The sequence below is a fragment of the Besnoitia besnoiti genome, chromosome VIII (assembly GCF_002563875.1).
Source record: "Besnoitia besnoiti strain Bb-Ger1 chromosome VIII, whole genome shotgun sequence".
Taxonomy (NCBI): domain Eukaryota; phylum Apicomplexa; class Conoidasida; order Eucoccidiorida; family Sarcocystidae; genus Besnoitia; species Besnoitia besnoiti.
Window position 1 is genome coordinate 460,543 of NC_042363.1, and position 19,571 is coordinate 480,113.

Consider the following 19,571-nt stretch of genomic DNA (forward strand, 5'->3'; position numbering starts at 1 on the left):
TTGTAGCTACGGTCGCCATAGCGTCTATGTGCGTGGTCACGGGTTGATTCTTATCCGCTTATTTTCTCTAGCAGAGGTGTGTTTGGGGATTTCCTCGGCGCATACGAGAGGCGCTCGGTTCGTCATATAACCTGCTGTATCCCCAGTTTTACTCTCCATGGCCTGCCGACACACATGTGCCTGTAGCGACACCGACGCGTTTTTGCGTCGAAGTCAGTAGTCACTCTCGCCGCTGTTCAGCCGTGTCAGCGAATTCCGACCAGTGCCTCCTGGGCCCTCGTGGCTATTGAACGCGGGAATGGACAAATGAGAGTGCGAAGCCCCACGAATGTAGCTTGCCTCGCGGGTCGTGCGTGTCTTTCGTTTACGGCAGACTGCACTTTTTTCTGCTACAGGAACCCAGGTGTCGGTTGACGCGTTAGATCGTGATTTGATCCACATTCTGCACGGTTGAGCGCGCAAGCATTCGCTTCACCGCAACAGCCAGAAGGCGTTTGTCGTGTGCGCCCAGCCTTATGTTGAGTCACCGGATCGTCCTTGAAGCGTGCATGCCGCCCTTCCACATACATTCCACCCTCAAACGACCTCGGCGGCTAGTTGCGGGAAAGTGCCAATAGTGAGCGTGAACGTTCTTCCGAAGGGCTACCAACCAGTCTGCTACCAGTGACGGGGCACAGTCACAAGCGAGTAAAGCTCCTGTTGTTGTGGAAAGTGAATACTTCGAGCCGTGATCCGCAGGGAGCGCCCACAACACGGCGCCGGAGGAATGAAGCTTCAGTTGAAAATCTTAGTACCGGTAGGAATTGCAAGCATAATAGTCCTAGCAGAGAAATAAGCTCGGGTATCTACCTCTAGACCGACTGGAGATTGCTAGAGGGTCATGGCCTGTACATCGGCATTCAAGATCTCAGCGGTGTACGACCCAGTGGAGGCGACGCAGCGTGTTCGTCCTACGCCTCCGACAGAACAGGAAACTCGAAGCCCTCATCCGTCCGTCATAGTTTTTTAGCAGAGGACGGCGGTCTACCCGACTCGACCTGTCCGAATAGATATCAGTGTCGAATTGGCAGTCTGCGAGAAAACCCAGTTTGAAAATCAAAGGTGGTGCGCCCCTGCCGGCGCGCTTGCATTTCCTCACCCACTTACACACAGGAAGGAAGGCGCATCACGACGAAACGAAAGAAGCGCAGCACAGCGTCATAGTCGTCATAACTTCTCCGTACGCAACCTCAGACGCTTCACGTCAGCACAGGGTGCACGGCCTTCGAGGCATGGTCAGCATGAATTCCAGGGCCTTCCTATCCGCACAAAAACTCCTTATGGAGCGCAAGAGAACGACAACCAGCGTCCGTCCGGCCGAACAGCTACCGGGATACACATTCAGTGTTAGGCGTAAACTCCTGGGACCACACTCGTCTAAACAGACCTCAGGATTCGGAAAACACATAACATCAGAGGACCAGAGCTCGCTCACATCCAGAGGAAAACACGTAATGAAGAGCACCCAGCATACCTACACACTCTGTCCCTCCCAACATCCATTCAGCACTTCTCCGTTGTACCGCAGCGACACCCGCGACATGCCGAACGCAGCTCCCAACAACGATTCGAACCCAGCTGTCAGTCCACGATCAGTTCACCAAAACAGACCACCTGCGACCGCTCCAAACAAAGCGACGCATGCGAAGCTCACGGCCCCTGGCGCCGCCGACACAGCCGGTGACGCAACCGTGATCTTGACCTGACACTCCTTCCCAGCATCCGCTGCGCCGCCGCTCGCCTCCTTCTCCGAAGACGAAGTCTCCACGCACTTGTAGCACAGCGCCTGCTGCTCAGTCGGCAGCACGTCCACTCCAAAGAAGTACTTCTTCGGCTCAGCCTCTGTCTCCTTCTCCGGACTGACGACGGACAGCGATCCGTCAACCAGACTGGAGAGCGCCACCTGTGACGCACACTTGCCGTCCTTGTCGTCATACACCTTATCCAGGGCTGTTGATTCTAGACTCAGGCCAGCTCCGCATTTGAAGGCTACTGGAGAGCCAACCGCGGAGACTGTCGCTGCTTTCGTTTCACCAGCGTTGCACTCGATGACAGTGGATGGGAGGACTTGGACCATCACTTTGCACGTTTCCAGGGCAGGCTCGGCGGAGTCGGTTTCGTGCGTGGCGGAGTCGGTTTCAGGCTTGGCTGAAGCGCGAAAGGCTGTTTTCAGAAGAGCATTGCTGAACGATGTGTTTGAACCAGTTAAGTCGCCAAGCTGCGCTAATCGCCGGACTGTTCCCTGCGTCTTCTCCAGTGTGCGCTCTTCTACATGCTCTGCGAGCGCGCCAGGCGAGCGTGCTTTAGCGTTCTGTTCTGCTTGCCTATGGTCAGGATCCGCGACGTCGGCGGGGGTGTGTGGCTCCTTGTCTCCTTTAAGGCTTGGGTCTTCTTTTTCAGAGAGACCGAGACCTTCACCGGCATCGACGGAGCCGGCGAGTACGCCAGCTGATTGTCCGGGAGCGTCAGATCCTTTGAGGCCGTCTTCCTCATGAGAGGGACCGCTGCCAGCGCTGACACCTCCTGGTGAGCTGTGCTGCTGAACGCCGGCGCCTGCGTTGTGTCCGCTGGTAAGGCCCTGGTCAGGCGTCAGGCTGTCGGAGTCATCATGCTGCGCGGCGCCGGCAGGTTGTGGACCAGGACCGGCTGGAGAAAGCTGAGGGCCCTGGTTGAGTGAGGGAGTGTGGGCGGAATCAATCGCCATGCCGGAGTGGCTTTCTTCGCTGCCACTGAGTACATTTACGGGCTGGGAATCAGACATTGACCCATCGCTGCCGGCACCCGCTCTCGAAGGATGCTTCCCTTCACCAGATTCCTGACTAACCTTCTTCCCCTTGCACAAATAATACCACGTCCGCGGATCCCGACTTGAACCGGACGGAAGAGACAATTTGTATTCCTTCTCTGACTTCTCCAGCTTCGCTCCCGCAACGATCCTCTCCAACTCCACTTCCGAGGCCTTCCCCTGAAACGCCGCGGTCACCGCCGTCGGCTCCAGTTCCCAGCCAGCTGGGCACTTGAACTTCTTCTCGGTGTCCTGAACCTAAAAAGTCAACCTCAACCCGTCCTCGCCCTTGCACTCAGGAGCGGCACTTCCCTGCTCCGGCACCGTAGGCGGCACCGCAGAAAACGCTGGTGAAGCGCAGATAATGACTAGCAAACAGATGGGAACAATGAACAGCGGGCGGGTGCCCGCAGAACAGCCTTGAATGCCTCCCATTTTGTTTATTTGGCGTGCGGCACGCGGAACCGGCATAACTGAAATTGAGCGTTCCTAACTGGCTGTGTTCAGCAGTGTGACAAACACAGGTAAATGTCCGCCGACAGCAATCAGCCTTGGATTTACAACCAGCACTGCCACAGTGACGAGCTCCCCCAGCTCACGTTGCGCATCCGTCGCAGCCCACTGACTTGTGGGCTAAGAGCATCGGCTGGCTCCGTTGTCCTGTAGCTACCTTCCCCGCAACAGAAAGGCGAGCGCTGGAGTCCGTTCACGCTTCTAGTTCTCAACGCACTGACGTACGCCCCCAGGGTGTGTTTTCCAGGAAGAGCTCTTCAAAAATGTGGTGCCATTTCTGTGGCGCGCATACACACCTGTCGGCACCCGTGTATGTGTACAGGCGGCCACATGTCTTGAAAGCATTTCCTGGCGCCGTACACTGTTGCTCCCAAGCGTCGACGCCTTTTGCGCAAAGAGGTGAGAGAAAACCCGTGGCTAGCGAGACTATTTATGTCCTCAGAACGAAAAAACCCACGATTGTCGCATTCGCAGAAATCCAGGCATATGCCGCCGTTGACGGACAACGGCTTATGGCGGTTCGTCCCTGTTGCCGCCGCAGCTAGATAGACGCAGGTTGCAGGTTTCGATCCGTGCATTATTTCTCGAAATACGTAGGGTTCTTAGTCACGAAAAGCTCCACGGGTCAAGGGAGGTCATTCTCTCTTAGTATTCGTGCCCGCAAACACGATTGACTCTTGGCGTACTCGTAGTGTGTGCATGGTGCTTCGGAGACGGCCTCTGCGAAGAGGAAACACATCATGCCTGAAGAACGACATGCCAGCCATGCTCTGGCCTACAGTCTCTAAAAAGCGTCTGAAGCCTTATGGCGGACGGACCAGCAGCCAGTCAGAGGGGATCGCAACAGTCAACTGGATCGTGAATTCTGACATGCTCGATGGACCAAGGAGTCTGCTGCAGCCAGAGCTTGCAATCGAGTGACGACGGACGCAGTCTCCCCTAACCGACGGCCTGTCAGGAGCTCGCTGCGCCGTCTGCAGAATATATATGCTTCACGAAAAGGGAGCCTGAGTCCTGTATGCCCAGTGCTACCATATTCCTCGTACGCTGCTGACAGAACAGTACTGAAAGCTGCCGGCATCACAGGCCTCACGAGCAGGCCCAAAAGACGTAAGGCTTCCACACGAGTCCGGCTAGGTCACCATATGCGAAATAGTTCACTCTGCAGGAACGCCCAACCCTAAACATCCAATAGGGTCCGAGTGAACCGCGCGCATAAATATTACGTCGCTCGCCGCTCCCCTGAGCCGAGCGGCGAGACACAGTTGCGAAGGCGCAGCTGAGCGACGTAATCCACATGGCCGGCATCGGGGGTAACAAGTTCACTTTGATATCGAACGCCCCCCCGCATATCGGCAGTCACCCCAAGCTCTTCCGGGGCGTACCAGAACTCTTCAGGGAGTGAGCAACCCAGCATCCGTGCAATTCTCACCACTCACCAGAGACCAGCAATAGGTCTTTTGGCAGTGGTCGCAACCTCCTACGCAAGCACTTGTAAGTACGCACCTCCCATTGACGCTTGCAGGTTACGGAAAACACATGCATGCATAGAAAACAATATGGATAACAACGTAATAATCGGACTTACCGACGGAGACCAAAAGCATAAGCACAGCCATGCGTACCTCATGCACCACCAAGAGCTCACGCTTTGCATCCTGAGCTGTGCCACCGCCCGCGCCGCGTCCAACCTCGGCTCCCAACAAAAACACAACGCCCCGTGGGAAGTCGATCAAAGCAGACCACCTGCGACCGCTCCAAACAAAGCGACGCATGCGAAGCTCACGGCCCCTGGCGCCGCCGACACAGCCGGTGACGCAACCGTGATCTTGACCTGACACTCCTTCCCAGCATCCGCTGCGCCGCCGCTCGCCTCCTTCTCCGAAGACGAAGTCTCCACGCACTTGTAGCACAGCGCCTGCTGCTCAGTCGGCAGCACGTCCACTCCAAAGAAGTACTTCTTCGGCTCAGCCTCTATCTCCTTCTCCGGACTGACGACGGACAGCGATCCGTCAACCAGACTGGAGAGCGCCACCTGTGACGCACACTTGCCGTCCTTGTCGTCATACACCTTATCCAGGGCTGTTGATTCTAGACTCAGGCCAGCTCCGCATTTGAAGGCTACTGGAGAGCCAACCGCGGAGACTGTCGCTGCTTTCGTTTCACCAGCGTTGCACTCGATGACAGTGGATGGGAGGACTTGGACCGTCACTTTGCACGTTTTCAGGGTTGGTGTAACGGACTCGGGTTTGGAATTGTTAGAGGAGCGCAAGACGGCTCTCACAGCTTTAGAAGTAATATCGGCTTCAGAGGAAGGGATGGAACCGTCACCGTGAGCACCTGGAGGACCGGCTTCCGCCACGGGGCTGGTGCTTGCTTCGTCTTTCTTGTCCTGCCCCGTGATTTCGTGTGTTTTGCCTGAGGAGCCAGAAGGTTCGGGTGTTTTGTTGATTTCGGCCTGGTTGTTGGTGAGGTCCTGGATTTCTTGGTCCTTGTCAACCTTTGGTTGCACAGTGTTGAGGGGTGTGCCGGGGAGGGGAACCTCCGCATCGGCCCCATTGCTGTGCTGCTGGTCGTCCCTCGAAGGTTCCTGTTCAACTTCACTCTTCGCAGGGCCACCAAGTGCGGCGTTGACTGCATTAGAGGGTCTCTGCGAGCCCTGCAAAGCACCGCCGTCGCCGTGTCCCCCGCCACTGTCGCCTTGGCTCGAAAGTCCCTGTTCACCAGAGCCGGAGCTGTCAACGGCGTCAGACTCATCCCCGCCACCCCTCTCGTCCTCAGGAGCAGCAGAATTCCCGTCACCGGTGGAGTCCTGGGTCTCTCCCGACCCCTTGCACAGATAGTACCACGTCCGCGGGTCCCGGCTTGAACCGGACGGAAGAGACAATTTGTATTCCTTCTCTGACTTCTCCAGCTTCGCTCCCGCAACGATCCTCTCCAACTCCACTTCCGAGGCCTTCCCCTGAAACGCCGCGGTCACCGCCGTCGGCTCCAGTTCCCAGCCAGTTGGGCACTTGAACTTCTTCTCGGTGTCCTGAACCTGGAAAGTCAACCTCAACCCATCATCGCCCTTGCACTCAGCAGTCACCGTCCCCTCCTGCTGAGAAGGCCCAGCTAGAGGCTCGGACAACGCTGGTGAAGCGCAGATAATGACTAGCAAACATATGGGAGCAACGAACAGCGGGCAGTTGCCCGCTAAATTCCACCTGCTCTCTCTCATTCTCGTGAGCCGCGCTAATCGGCAGCGGCAAACACAAAACGACGCAAAAATTGGAGTCCAGCAATTTCGCAGCGTAGAACTAGCAAACAGGATGGTCAGAACCCTGCAGAGCATCCTACACTCGCCGTCACCTGTGTAACATGAACACACGCGAAAATCCTCGTGAGGTCCCCCGGCTGACGTCGCGAATGAGCTCAACCCAGCCGGTTGACCCGTAGGGCGACAGCCTAGGCTGGCTCGTGTCGTTCTTGTCTGACCCGCGTCCAACCAGCATCCAGTCTCGCGCTCACGTATCGTAGACCATTATGGTTTTTAACGCAGCAACGAGCACTTCCATGGTGTTTGTATGAAAAAAAGTTCTTCACATCTGGCTTTTTTTTGTGTGCTTGCATACCTGCCGGCGCTGCAGTACACCTACGGCGAGCTGCATAGCTTGACGGAGAACCTTGACGTCGTTCACTGTCGGCTGGTCGCTGGCGCGTTTTCTCTATTGGGATGTGTGAGGGCCTCACGGCCAACGAGCACATGTATTCTGCGGAACGAAAAAGACACGAGTGCACCATTCTTAAAAGTGCAGGCAGATGCCACCGTTGAGGTGAATCGGTTGGCTGCGAGTTCGTCCGATGTATAGCGGCTGCACCTGTAGAGACCGCGGCATTGCTGTACACATTATTTCAAGCTATTCTTAATTTTCTCAGTCACAAAAGGCTCACGATTCAAATGCAGTTTAGTATGTAGTTATGAAACGAGGTTCTATTGTGCTAGCATCGTTTCGAGAGACGCACCAAATATCTGTGAGTCTATCCGGGCACATATGAGTCAAGAGATTACTTTTTTTCTCTACTTTTGTGCTCGCAAACACGCACTCGTGGCATACTCGACGTGTGGAGGAAACTGCCTCCACGAAGAGGGACCACATCATTCCTGAGGAACCGCACGCCGGCCGTGTCCTGGTCAACCAGTCTCTAAAAGGCATCTGGCATACCAAGGCGGGACGGACCACAGCGATTCACATGTGATCGTGGAGCACGGTCAAATTGGAATCCTGAATTCTGGCCTGCTGGAAGGAGCAAGGTGGCGGCCGCAGTTGGAGCTTCCCACCGAGTGGCGCCAGCCCGCGACACAGTGAACGCGAATGATGTCGACTCAACGGTAACAGGTGCAGTTGCCACTAGCCGGCGGGATGTCAGAAGCTCGCAGTGTCGACGCTGAAATTCCTGGTCACGAAGTGGGGCGCCTGTATGCGGATACTCAGTCGGAGCGACCGTGGAAGTGCTAGAATTATTCCTCATGCAGTGCTGACGGAACAGAATTCGGAAAGGTGTCGTCTGTCAAGGGCCTCCCGAAAGGGGCCAAAAGGCGGAGAAGTTCCACGCGAATCCACTCGGTCCAACATATGTTGAAGAGGCTCTCCGATACACAGCTCAGTTCGATCGTCGAAGCGTTGCCGACTGGCACGCGCACAACATTACTTCCCCCTATACTGATTGCTCACCGATCCACGGGGCGGATCACCGGTACGTAGTAGAGAAAGCACAGCACAGCGCCTTAATCCGCTGCGCATGTCGCAAAAGGCTCACTCCGATACGACTGAGAGCCTCTGGCGACGGTCGCCAACAAATCCATGATTGTCCGGGTCGTACCAGAATTCCTCTTCAGGGATGAAGCAACCGACCACCGGTGGCATACTCACCACTGTTGAGACCAGCTGTAAAGCTCTCGACAATAGTCTCACCCCCCCCTACGAGCGCATTCGTATACACACACCTTTCAGAGATGCCCGAAGATCATCGAGGGAGGCTTCCATGCATAAATAAGCGATCAGCAATCAGCCATATTCAACCCGTACCTGCCTACGCCCAAGTCATACAACACAGCACTGAATTCACCTCATCTAACATGGCTCGACACCTCAACCCTCCACTGTGTCGCCCCCCCCCCCCTCTTCAGTCATATCGAACCTGAAACGCAGTAAGACGTTGACGCACGCTCTCAGTACATCAAAAAATAACACCTGCGACCGCTCCAAACAAAGCGACGCATGCGAAGCTCACGGCCCCTGGCGCAGCCGACACAGCCGGTGACGCAACCGTGATCTTGACCTGACACTCCTTCCCAGCATCCGCTGCGCCGCCGCTCGCCTCCTTCTCCGAAGACGAAGTCTCCACGCACTTGTAGCACAGCGCCTGCTGCTCAGTCGGCAGCACGTCCACTCCAAAGAAGTACTTCTTCGGCTCAGCCTCTGTCTCCTTCTCCGGACTGACGACGGACAGCGATCCGTCAACCAGACTGGAGAGCGCCACCTGTGACGCACACTTGCCGTCCTTGTCGTCATACACCTTATCCAGGGCTGTTGATTCTAGACTCAGGCCAGCTCCGCATTTGAAGGCTACTGGAGAGCCAACCGCGGAGACTGTCGCTGCTTTCGTTTCACCAGCGTTGCACTCGATGACAGTGGATGGGAGGACTTGGACCGTCACTTTGCACGTTTTCAGGGTTGGTGTAACGGAATCGGGTTTGGAATCGCCAGAAGTGCGGAAGGCTTTTCTGCTGAGTGCGGCAGGAGCTGCACCGCCAGGGACGAGACCGGAGTCCTTGTCGAGCGTCTCCAGGGCACGTTCATGCCCTTTATCCTCTTTTACCGGTTGAGCAGGACTTTTTTCAGCCACTCCCTGACCCGATGGATTGTGAGGTGCGCTGGAGGATGGAGGGCTGGCCTCAGGGTTTCGTATGGCGCCATCCACGCCCGGAGCCCCTTGCAAATCTGCGTGCTGATTCTTTTCAGCTGTGTGCTCTGCACCTGACTCCAAACTTCCACCGACGACACTGTGTGGAGGTTGGGGACCGGGGAGGGCGCCAGGTCGCCCTTCTTGTTGCTGGCTACCGGACAGCTCGCTTCCCACCTTTCCGTCCTTGCCCTCGTCACCATTAAGGTCACTTTTGTGATCTTCAGGCTTCTGCCCATTTAGTTCTGGTGCAGGGGGGGGGGGAGGCGGTCCAACTGCACTACTGTGGGGGTCGGCGTGCCCTCCGCCGCCGGCATTGGGGCTCCGACTGGAGCCAGACCCGCCACCAGAAGGCGAGCCGTCCCCAGTCTCTACGTCATCTGCAGGAAGCGACGAGTGACCATCATCCGCCGAGTCGCCACTGGCTTCCGACCCCTTGCACAAGTAATACCACGTCCGCGGACTCCGGCTTGGACCAGAGGGAAGGGACAACTTGTACACCTTCTCTGACTCCTCCAGCTTCGCTCCAGCAACGAGCCTCTCCAGCTCCACTTCCGAAGCCTTCCCCTGAAACGCCGCGGTCACCGCCGTCGGCTCCAACACCCAGCCCTTCGGACATTTGAATTTCTTCTCGGTGTCCTGCACCTGAAAAGTCAAGGTCAAACCCTCCTCGCCTTTGCACTCAGGACCCTCGGATTCCTCCTGGTGCACGTCACTTGTCGGCGGCGCAGAAAACGCTGGTGAAGCGCAGAGAAAGGCCAGCAAGCATACGGGGGTGAGGAAGGGCCGACGGCTGCCCGCGAAACTCCACCTGCGGTCTCTCATTCTGTTCACTCGGCGTGAGGGATGCAAGGCCAACAGAAACCGAAGAGATACGATCTGAAACCTGTGGATTCCCAAGCCATTAACCACAGGTAGGTCTTCGGGAGCGGGTTGCGAGCCGCCAAACACTCGCCGCATGACCACATGCAAAATTCCTGATGAGCTCCCCCTGCTCGGGCGGCGATTCCGCTGAACGTGTAGAGCCGCGCGGTGACAACCTGGGTTTCCTCACCTAGCGTTGTCTTGTTGGCACGGTCCCCATAATGTCGACGCGCGAAGTCCGGGGGCTGTCAGTTCCAGTCCGCTTTTTCCGCGGCGTTTACGAGAGTCTCATTGTTCGTCATTCACGCAACCCGCTCTACGCGCAGTTCTAGTTTGCACGGTATGCATACGCTGTTGCGCCGACCCGTGTAACGGTATAGACGTCCCTTCGCATCGAGGGTCACCGGACTCTCTTGACGCTATTAACCTTCCCCTTGCGGGTCAACGAATTCCCTACCGACGTCTTTGTAAGCTCTCCTGGCTACCGTTATCGCCGGTGTTGCCAAATGCGAGAGTGAAGCCCAGTGGACGTAGCGGATCCGATGCAACCGGCAAATGGCAACCGCTGTGTAGCAGCAGCTGAGACCTCACAGTCTTCAGCCCCCTTCTGATCCCCCCTTGTGTCCGCCCTACCAGGACGGAGAAGGGGCGTGATGTTTTTTCTGCTCAAGCAACAAGTGCAAGTTTACCTGTCGCGGAAAGCAGAGGATGGTCCGCGCATTAGAGCAGAAGATGATCTACATTCAGCAGCGGTCGTGTTCGCAGGGCTTCGCCTCGTGGCAACAGTCAGCGTATGCTCGTTGCTGGCACACAGCCTTGCGCCGGGTTAACACTCCATCCTTGACAAGCGCACTCCTGTCACGATCTGTCTCGGGCACTATCCGTGAAAAATGTCTCAGTGTGGGGCGCGCACCTGCCAGCGGCTAATTCCGCTGCTTCCTCTGAATGGTCCTACTGGCGTTAGCCGCTGCGTAGGGTGGAGGGGTTCCGCCTGACGCCGCTTTGCCGAATAGGTAGCAATATCAAATACGCAGTCTGCAAGAGAGCCCGGTTCGAGAATTGGAAAATGCTGCATCAATGCCGCGCTCACGTGTTTACACTCCCGTCCAAACCACAGAGAAGCGCATCACGACGAGTGACGAAAAAACAACATAGCACCATAATCACACGTATTCCGTACATGCCTCAGATGCGTCATGTCGGCACAGAGGATACCCGCCCACACGCAAGTTCAGCATCAATCATCAATCCAGGTCTTCATATCCGCTCGAAAAGAAAGCCTCTAATCGATCCACCATATCAATCAACAAATACTACTATCACCACTCGCGTACTCCCTGCATGTTATACAACCTACAACTTCAGCACATAGATCTGTAACCTCCTAGGACCACATTCGCGTAGACGGAATAGACCATTCCTGTCAAATGACGAGAAACGAATGTCATACCGCTGCCGTCAGAAGCCCAGGAACCAAACGCACCCAATGTTAACCGTGGAGACTACATCCCCCAACAGCGACACACACTTTCCTCCTTTCGACGTGCATTCAGTATTTCCAAACTGCACCGCTTTGGCATGCGCATGCCGAAGCGGCTCCTCGGGGTGCTTCTATCGGTCCTTGACTCATCAAAACAGACCACCTGCGACCGCTCCAAACAAAGCGACGCATGCGAAGCTCACGGCCCCTGGCGCCGCCGACACAGCCGGTGACGCAACCGTGATCTTGACCTGACACTCCTTCCCAGCATCCGCTGCGCCGCCGCTCGCCTCCTTCTCCGAAGACGAAGTCTCCACGCACTTGTAGCACAGCGCCTGCTGCTCAGTCGGCAGCACGTCCACTCCAAAGAAGTACTTCTTCGGCTCAGCCTCTGTCTCCTTCTCCGGACTGACGACGGACAGCGATCCGTCAACCAGACTGGAGAGCGCCACCTGTGACGCACACTTGCCGTCCTTGTCGTCATACACCTTATCCAGGGCTGTTGATTCTAGACTCAGGCCAGCTCCGCATTTGAAGGCTACTGGAGAGCCAACCGCGGAGACTGTCGCTGCTTTCGTTTCACCAGCGTTGCACTCGATGACAGTGGATGGGAGGACTTGGACCGTCACTTTGCACGTTTTCAGGGTTGGTGTAACGGACTCGGGTTTGGAATCGCCAGAAGTGCGGAAGGCTTTTCTGCTGAGTGCGGCAGGAGCTGCACCGCCAGGGACGAGACCGGAGCCCAGGTCGAGCGTCTCCAGGGCATGTTCAGGTCCCTTCTCTTTCTCCTTTTCATCAGCAGGAGCTCTGTCCGCAACGACCGGATCCGTTTCATCCCGAGACCCGGTGGGTGGTTGAGCGCTGGGATGGACACCAGGCGGCCCCAGCTCAGTGTGCTCGCCATTCTTCTCCTTGTCATTCTCTCCTTGCACCTTGGGATTTTCTTCATGACCATTACCTAGTCCGTGTTGGGGACCAAGGCCGCCCCCGCCGTGAGGCTCCGATATCTCATGGGGGAGTACCTGATCACCGACGTCCTCGTTGTTCACGCCATTATTTGCATCTTCGCCTCCTTTATTTGCTCCTTCCCCTCTCTTCGGAACGCCAGATGGACTAGGGTTACCATCAAGTCTAGGATCAGCCTCAGATTTCATGTGACTTCCGGGATGAGAAGGCTCACCGCCATCCCCCCCCGACTCGCCACTGGCTTCCGACCCCTTGCACAAGTAATACCACGTCCGCGGATTCCGGCTTGGACCAGAGGGAAGGGACAACTTGTACACCTTCTCTGACTCCTCCAGCTTCGCTCCAGCAACGAGCCTCTCCAGCTCCACTTCCGAAGCCTTCCCCTGAAACGCCGCGGTCACCGCCGTCGGCTCCAACACCCAGCCCTTCGGACATTTGAATTTCTTCTCGGTGTCTTGCACCTGAAAAGTCAACCTCAACCCCTCCTCGCCGCTGCACTCTGGAGCGATCGTTTCCTGTTGCGGCGGCGCAGCTGGCGGCGTAGAGGACACTGGCAGAGACAAGCCGATGGCCGCCAGGCAGAAGGGGCCCAAGAAAAGAGAGGCGCTGCGCATGGATATCCAGCGAAACCCGCTCTTTTCTCTCATTTTGTGGCACAGGTTCTGTCGGGGAGGTACAGGAAATGTTTGGAACAAGAGAGTCCTCAGGCAAACGTCGTCAGCGGTCAGCGACCGTTCTGTGGAACCCCCTGCACTTCAATACGTGGGAAAAGCGTTCTTTTTAGTGGCAAGAGGCGAAGGCGCTGCATGTGTTGAGTGCGTACATTCCGCCCGCCCCCCAGGGGTCTCCCCGCTTTGCCGGTACCCCCTTTGCCTTGCGGTGCCTCCATCTGGCTCAAACGCATGTGCATGCTTCACTCACCGCGTAACTGAACGAGTGCTCGCTCCTGAACGTCACGCATGTCTGCCATCTTCCTCAAACGCAATCGTGTCTGTATAACTTCATAGTTCCGTGCAGGCGGGAAGAATTCATGGGTTTTCTCAGGCTGTCCCGTATCGGGCAGGACCCGCGGCTTGCGTTGTACGGAGACTGCCATCCATCTTTGTACCTGGGGATTACCGCATAAAAAGAATGCAACTCCCATGGAGTCAGGCAGGAAGAACTTTGCATCTTTGTATTTCTCGTCTATTGTGCCGGATATGGTGGCCTGGATACCGTGCTGAAAATGCCTCCAATGCGACTCTGCAGTGCAGTCGTCCCCCCCCACCCCACGAGACACGCAGCCCAACAAGGCGCCGGAAACGGGGAATTCATCCGCATTCCGTTTTCTACATTAGTCTACTGCAAAGCGCCTGTCTTTGCGCGAAAACGCACTTACGAGCGGAAAAACTGTTCCTTTCTCTCTCTGGCAAACAGTGCAGAACGTTCAGCCGCTGGATATGCGTAGGCGTGAGCTCTAGCAGAGTACGCCCGCGGAAGTGTCACAAGGTCATTCGCGGGAAGCGCTTTGTCACGCCGATGTGGATCTGTTTAGCACGAATTTGTTTGTGCAAGACAGTCCGTTTGCCGGTATCAAATCTGCCTCCTGTCTGGGACACGAGATCTTTTCTCGGTTGACAAAGCGTCGCCGCTGGATGGCCGTGCCAGATATGACGGAAACACGAGATGAAACGAAGCGTTAGTTTTCATTACCCATGCGTCGGCGCAGTGGCCTCCGTGCCAGTTAGAAAGCCTGCGGCGATTGGATTGTCGCGGTATCCTTAATGTGGTCATTTTGCATGGATATGCTGCGTTGATGACAAATCAGCCCTCAGAAGACGCGCGTTCGCCGCGTACAGAGTGGTGAGCTGAAATAACCTTGATCACGTGGGAGAGCGGGTCGCGGACCGACAGTCTCAGATGCATACTTCGCACGCATCTCTGATACAACTTACACTTTCACACGGAAAACACATCCAGCGGCTAACTCCCCGGCAGAACCCATAAGCGCTGCGCCTCGTCCTGCAGACACCTGTCTTTTTAGCTGATCAGATCGTATGACTAGTCCCTGGGGCCGCAGGGACAACTCAGTGCTCGGCCGCACGAAGGGTACAGATTGTATAAATCCCGTTATTCATCGCTCTCTCTCGCCAGTATCTCGACTTTTTGTCAGTCAACGGACCACAAATGTCTGCCACAAAGCAAGAACGATGGAAATAAAAGGCATCTTAGAGTTAGGCGTAGCAAGATGCTTTGTCGCTCGCGTGCCTGCCCGTTGAGTTGTGGCAAGGATTGTGAGTGGCGGTGCAGCCTCGTTCCCTTTGTGACTGCCACTCCGCAGCTTTGGAGAAGACTTCCCTGCGCCCCTAGCGTCAACTTGAGCGCGCCTGCACTTATTCGCGCTCACGATGAACCAGCTGAGTCTTCCTTCCACCGACACACGGATACGCAGTCGACTACTCGCTCAGTCGACCGCGGACTCAGTTTGCATACACACGGGTTGATCAGAATTTAGCAAGTCAGTAGCTGCCAATATAGGTCCCCACGACGGTAAAAAGTGTGATTGGGGCCGCCACGGACGTTGCCGCATGCGCCACTGATGCGATGGTGATCCGAGTCACGCATTCCTTTGGTGTTGCAGTGGCGGGATCAACTGCCTCTCCCTGGCTCGCGTCGATGCACTTGTAGCAGAGCGCTCTCGGCGTGGTCGGCAGCTCGTCAATTTTCAACGTATGGTCGCTCGGTGTCGTTTCGGCGCCCGGGCTGTCACTTTTGGCAGAGACGGATCCATGGACAAGGGTGTTGAGAGGGACCTGGGACGCACATTTCCCGTCCGCGTCGTCGAACACCTGATCCAGCGCTGCAGGTTCCCACTTCAGTCCTTCACCGCATCTGATCGTGAGGGAGCGTCCCGCAGCTGACACGCTTGCCGTCTTTGTCTCCCCCGCATTGCACTCGATCAGGGAGGACGGAACGACCTGTATGGTTATCCTGCACTGCTTCCGCTGTGCCTGAGGGGCCTCCGCCGGCGACGCACGTCCCCGGGCGAGAAAAAGTGGACTCCTGGCTTCAGGGTCGCCAACGACGCCATGATTAACCTCTTGCTGCTTTCCGGTGTCGTCTTTGTCGACAGTTACATGGCTGCTGCTGCTGTCTTCACCTTTACCCTGCCCAGCGGCCTGGAGGTCACCTACGTCGCCGTCACTGGCCTGGGGGCCTTCGAGGTTTTCATCCAAGCTGTCACCTTTGTTGTCGGGATTAGGACCGTTTGGGCCGCTGGCGTCAAGAGCATGATCCCCGGAGGCGGCGCCCTCTGGGAGCAGCGAGTTAGGGTTTTTAGCGGGACCCTGCTCCTTGGAGGAGCCAGGCTCAACGGGTTTCCCACCTGCACCGGGTACGCCAGCACCGCCAACGCCAGGTTCTGAGCCAGGAGGGGGCTCAGGACGGCTACCGTTGTCTGGATGCCCTATAAGAGAATCGTTATTATTGCCATCCTTGCCCTCGTGACCCGAAGAGTCTCCTCCGCTTCCTCCATGATTACCGTTACCAACGGCCTCGTTTCGGTCGAGGTTTTTGTCATGGGTATTGTCGAGACCTGGTGAGACCTCTGGTTTTACGGTATCGCTCTCTAGGGAATCCTCGTTATTGGATGGAGCCTTGCATAGGTAGTACCAAGTCTTCATCTCGCGATCTGGGCTCTCCGGAAGCGTCAACGTGTAAACGTTCTTGGAGTTTTTCACAGTAGCTCCATAAAAAATGGAGTCTAGGTCCTGTTTAGAGCCATTCTCCTGGTAAGCGTCAGTCAGCGAAGGGTCCAGCGTCCAGTTCCCCGGGCACTGGAAGGACTTGTCAGTGTCTGTGGCAAGGAAGATCAGCGTGAAGTCCTGTTCGGCCGTGCATCCTTCTGCATCGAGAACCTCGTTTGGCTGCAATGAGGAGAGAGTCGGGACAGCCCAAAGGGACGCTGCCACGCCAAAGACCCCGAGAAGCGGACGCACAGAGGCAGCAAGGAAGCCGCCGTTTCCTGTCGCTGCCCGCATTTTCTCTTGAAGAAAAGTTCGGAAACCTACGGAGGTCACGCGGTCCCTCCACCGGAGGGCGCGGGTTAAGCCTGAGGCTCAGACGGGTCGAGTTTGACGCCAGTCGGTCGGCTGACTGGGCCGGCAGTTCTGTGTTTGCGTTGGTTCAGGAAGGTAGTCCGGAGGGAATACGGAGTAAAAGCGGTAGCGACAATCCCGCGAGCCACGCGAGCAGCAGTTCTTGTCTTGCGGCTAGTGTCTTACGATCGCATGCAAGTTCAACCCGCACCGGTTCCATGGAAGACAGAATGGACGAGCTTCCGCGCAGCTTTCGACTTGCGCACAAGAATCCATCAGCGTGCGACCGCGCGCAGATAAGCACATCAACGGAAACTCCGGTGCATACATAAGGTGTACGCGCCAAACACGAAGTCAGATTCTATAAAAGGGCAGCAGTTTGACCCCGTTCCTTACCCTCATCATGGCACGCCGTACGCGTGCACAGGACGTAGCTCACGGCAGAGCTTATATCGATGTGTGTCGCAGTATACTGCCAGTTTGCTGAAATACCAAGCGAGTACTCGAGCAATCGTCCCCAATGACACAGTAACAAATTGGGGAATGTAGCCTGCCTGCGTCGAGACCCGCCCTACGATATCGCCGTCGGGGAAAACTTGGTAGTTCACGCGGAGAAGTCCTGTCAACTCGAAGTGTATGCGCCTTCGCTCCGCGGCACAGTTACTGCGACGGAGCTACGGAGGCCTTGATGCAGTATGTGCAGGCTGCCCCCTTCCGCAGTTCGGGAGACAGGGTCAGGGTCGGCGCACCGTTTTGCTGTACATTCATATATCTTGTGTTCAGCTTGCTGAACAGCCTTCACCATTTTGCGTGGTGTTTTGCAACCGTGTGAACAGCGCAGCGGTGTTCACCGTGGCTGTCTCGGACAAGTGGCCTCAGCTGACTACGATTTACGTCATACCATAACTTGCGTGGGCGAAGGCGAGTGTGTTTAAAATAAATCAGCTGTTTGTCCCCGTGTGACCAGAGTGTGCCTTGTTGCGAAGGCAGGCAGCGCATAACCGGCCTGCGCATCGGCGTGTGCTTCCCGCCCGTGCACAAGGGCGTTACCCACGCGCGAACTTCACTGAACAAATTTCAAAACTCGTTGCAAGTGGAAACCTTGATTCGAGTTCGAGCGGGCAGGAGTGCGCTGGAACGTCGCCAATAAAGGCACAACGCGAATGCGTGTTGGGAAGCATCTCAAGGGAAGGCGGTGCCATACTGAGCCTGAGGCCAGTTCGTGCGCGACAGGCAAGTGGTATGCTGAAGCGGGACAACAGATGTCAGTCAGCTCGTTAACGCAACCTCGCAAGCAATCCCACGACGGCCGACAGTAGCAAGAAGCTGGGCGGCTGTGACACCGGCGCGGTCTCCGACGCGACAGCGATCTTGACGACGCATTCCTTGGAAACCTCGGGGTCGTGTTCAGCCTCTTTCATCACCTTCGGAGACGCCGTGCATTTGTAGCACAACTCCTGTTGCTTGCTGGGTAGCTCATCGATTTTTAAAACGTAGTGGGTGAGTTCGCCCGCTTTCTCACTGGCGACAGTCGACGAGGACAGAGACCCGTGGATAAGGGCCGTCAGCGGAGCTTCTGACTCACACCGCCCGTCCGCGTTGTCATACACTCTATCCGTTCCTTTCGGCTGCAGCGTCAGCCCGTCGCCGCACTTGAAGTTAACGGGTGCGTTGAGTGTTGAGACAGTGGCAGTCTTGGTTTCTCCCGCTTGACACTCAATCATGGGGGAAGGAAATACATGAACTGTCACCACGCACGTCGTTCGTTTCGCCCCCAGGGGCGGGGTAGCAGACCCCTGGACAGAGAGGGGAACTGCGCTCCTGAGCGAAAAGCTGGCAGCCGCGGCGACGCTACCTGCACTTTCTTTCCTGCTCTCCTGAGCGTTTAGTTTTCCGTCGCTGCTTTGTTGGGCAGCAGCGGGTCCAGGAGCGAGGTCAGGCTTCGAGTCTTCGAGAGGGGGTTCTTGACCCGTACTGTGATGCCCCGCGCCAACCCCATTCAGAACTCCGTCCTCCCGAACATGATCAGACCCTGGAAGGTTGTCATTCTGCTCGTTGTGTGAGCCTGTGGTGTCGCCATTGCCTGGAACCTCAGGGGTGCCCGGGGATGGTTTGCCGCCAGGCGAAACTGAGCCGCCACCACCGGTACCATGGGTCCCCTGGTTCGGAGTCGTGCTGCTGGAAGTGTCCTCTGTCTGCTCCTTTTCTTCCTCAGGAGAATGCGTATTACTTTCGAGTTCACTGGATTCAGGAGGACCTTTATCAGTGGCAGAGCTGTCGCCGTCAGCTGGAGCGGTGCAAGTGTAGTACCATGTTCTCGTCTCCCGCGGGGAGTCCCCAGGCAAAGTTAGCGTATATCCAAATTCTGATGGCTCTAGCTTGGCTCCGGGGACAAGCCCTTCTAAATCCACGACGGAGTGGCCTCCGTGGAACGCGGATGTCGTCGCCGCAGGCGTCAACTTCCAACCCTCCGGGCAGTTGAATGACTTCTGTACGTCTTCGCCATCAAAGATCAGAGTGAAATCGTGCTCCGCAGTGCATCCTCCAGCGTCCTCACTGGCAATGACCAGGGCAGGAGACCGCCAGGATAATGCGAGCCAGATGGTGGCAAACGCAAGAAAAGCGAGAAAACTAGAGATGAGCGAGTCTGGGCTCGGAGAAATCCGAGCGAGTCTTGGTGCCGCTGACATTGTGCGTTCTGGACGCGGCGGACAGAGGGAGGTCGGGAGTCGTTCGGAAATCAGCAGCAGAATTCGCACTCTCCGCCCAGGTACATGACGCGACTTTTTTACAGGACAGGAGCGCACAAATCCGTAGAGAACAGTGTGTCTTGAGACAGGACGTGCAACCATAAGGCTGCCGCCTCCCGTGCTGGTCCGTGAGGGTTTCCACCAGGACAGTA

General features: G+C 56.5%; 6 protein-coding genes across 6 annotated transcripts; all 6 read right to left on the bottom strand.

The window, feature by feature from the left end:
- Positions 1-1,636: 1,636 nt before the first annotated feature.
- BESB_081980 (uncharacterized protein) lies at positions 1,637-3,467 on the bottom strand (the record flags this gene model as incomplete). Its single annotated transcript, XM_029366548.1, has 2 exons — positions 1,637-3,082; positions 3,447-3,467. The coding sequence occupies 2 exons, from the start codon at positions 3,465-3,467 to the stop codon at positions 1,637-1,639; spliced, it is 1,467 nt and encodes a 488-aa protein (XP_029217008.1).
- A 1,602-nt stretch (positions 3,468-5,069) lies between these two features.
- On the bottom strand, positions 5,070-6,557 carry BESB_081990 (uncharacterized protein; the record flags this gene model as incomplete). The annotated part of the gene is made up of 1 exon (XM_029366549.1): positions 5,070-6,557. One exon carries the CDS (start codon positions 6,555-6,557, stop codon positions 5,070-5,072), a length of 1,488 nt encoding a protein of 495 aa, XP_029217009.1.
- A 2,000-nt stretch (positions 6,558-8,557) lies between these two features.
- On the bottom strand, positions 8,558-10,108 carry BESB_082000 (uncharacterized protein; the record flags this gene model as incomplete). The annotated part of the gene is made up of 1 exon (XM_029366550.1): positions 8,558-10,108. The coding sequence occupies one exon, from the start codon at positions 10,106-10,108 to the stop codon at positions 8,558-8,560; it is 1,551 nt and encodes a 516-aa protein (XP_029217010.1).
- A 1,668-nt stretch (positions 10,109-11,776) lies between these two features.
- Positions 11,777-13,240, bottom strand: BESB_082010 (uncharacterized protein; the record flags this gene model as incomplete). The annotated part of the gene is made up of 1 exon (XM_029366551.1): positions 11,777-13,240. The coding sequence occupies one exon, from the start codon at positions 13,238-13,240 to the stop codon at positions 11,777-11,779; it is 1,464 nt and encodes a 487-aa protein (XP_029217011.1).
- Positions 13,241-15,091: 1,851 nt separating this feature from the next.
- On the bottom strand, positions 15,092-16,612 carry BESB_082020 (uncharacterized protein; the record flags this gene model as incomplete). Its single annotated transcript, XM_029366552.1, has 1 exon — positions 15,092-16,612. One exon carries the CDS (start codon positions 16,610-16,612, stop codon positions 15,092-15,094), a length of 1,521 nt encoding a protein of 506 aa, XP_029217012.1.
- A 1,334-nt stretch (positions 16,613-17,946) lies between these two features.
- Positions 17,947-19,359, bottom strand: BESB_082030 (uncharacterized protein; the record flags this gene model as incomplete). Its single annotated transcript, XM_029366553.1, has 1 exon — positions 17,947-19,359. One exon carries the CDS (start codon positions 19,357-19,359, stop codon positions 17,947-17,949), a length of 1,413 nt encoding a protein of 470 aa, XP_029217013.1.
- Positions 19,360-19,571: the final 212 nt, after the last annotated feature.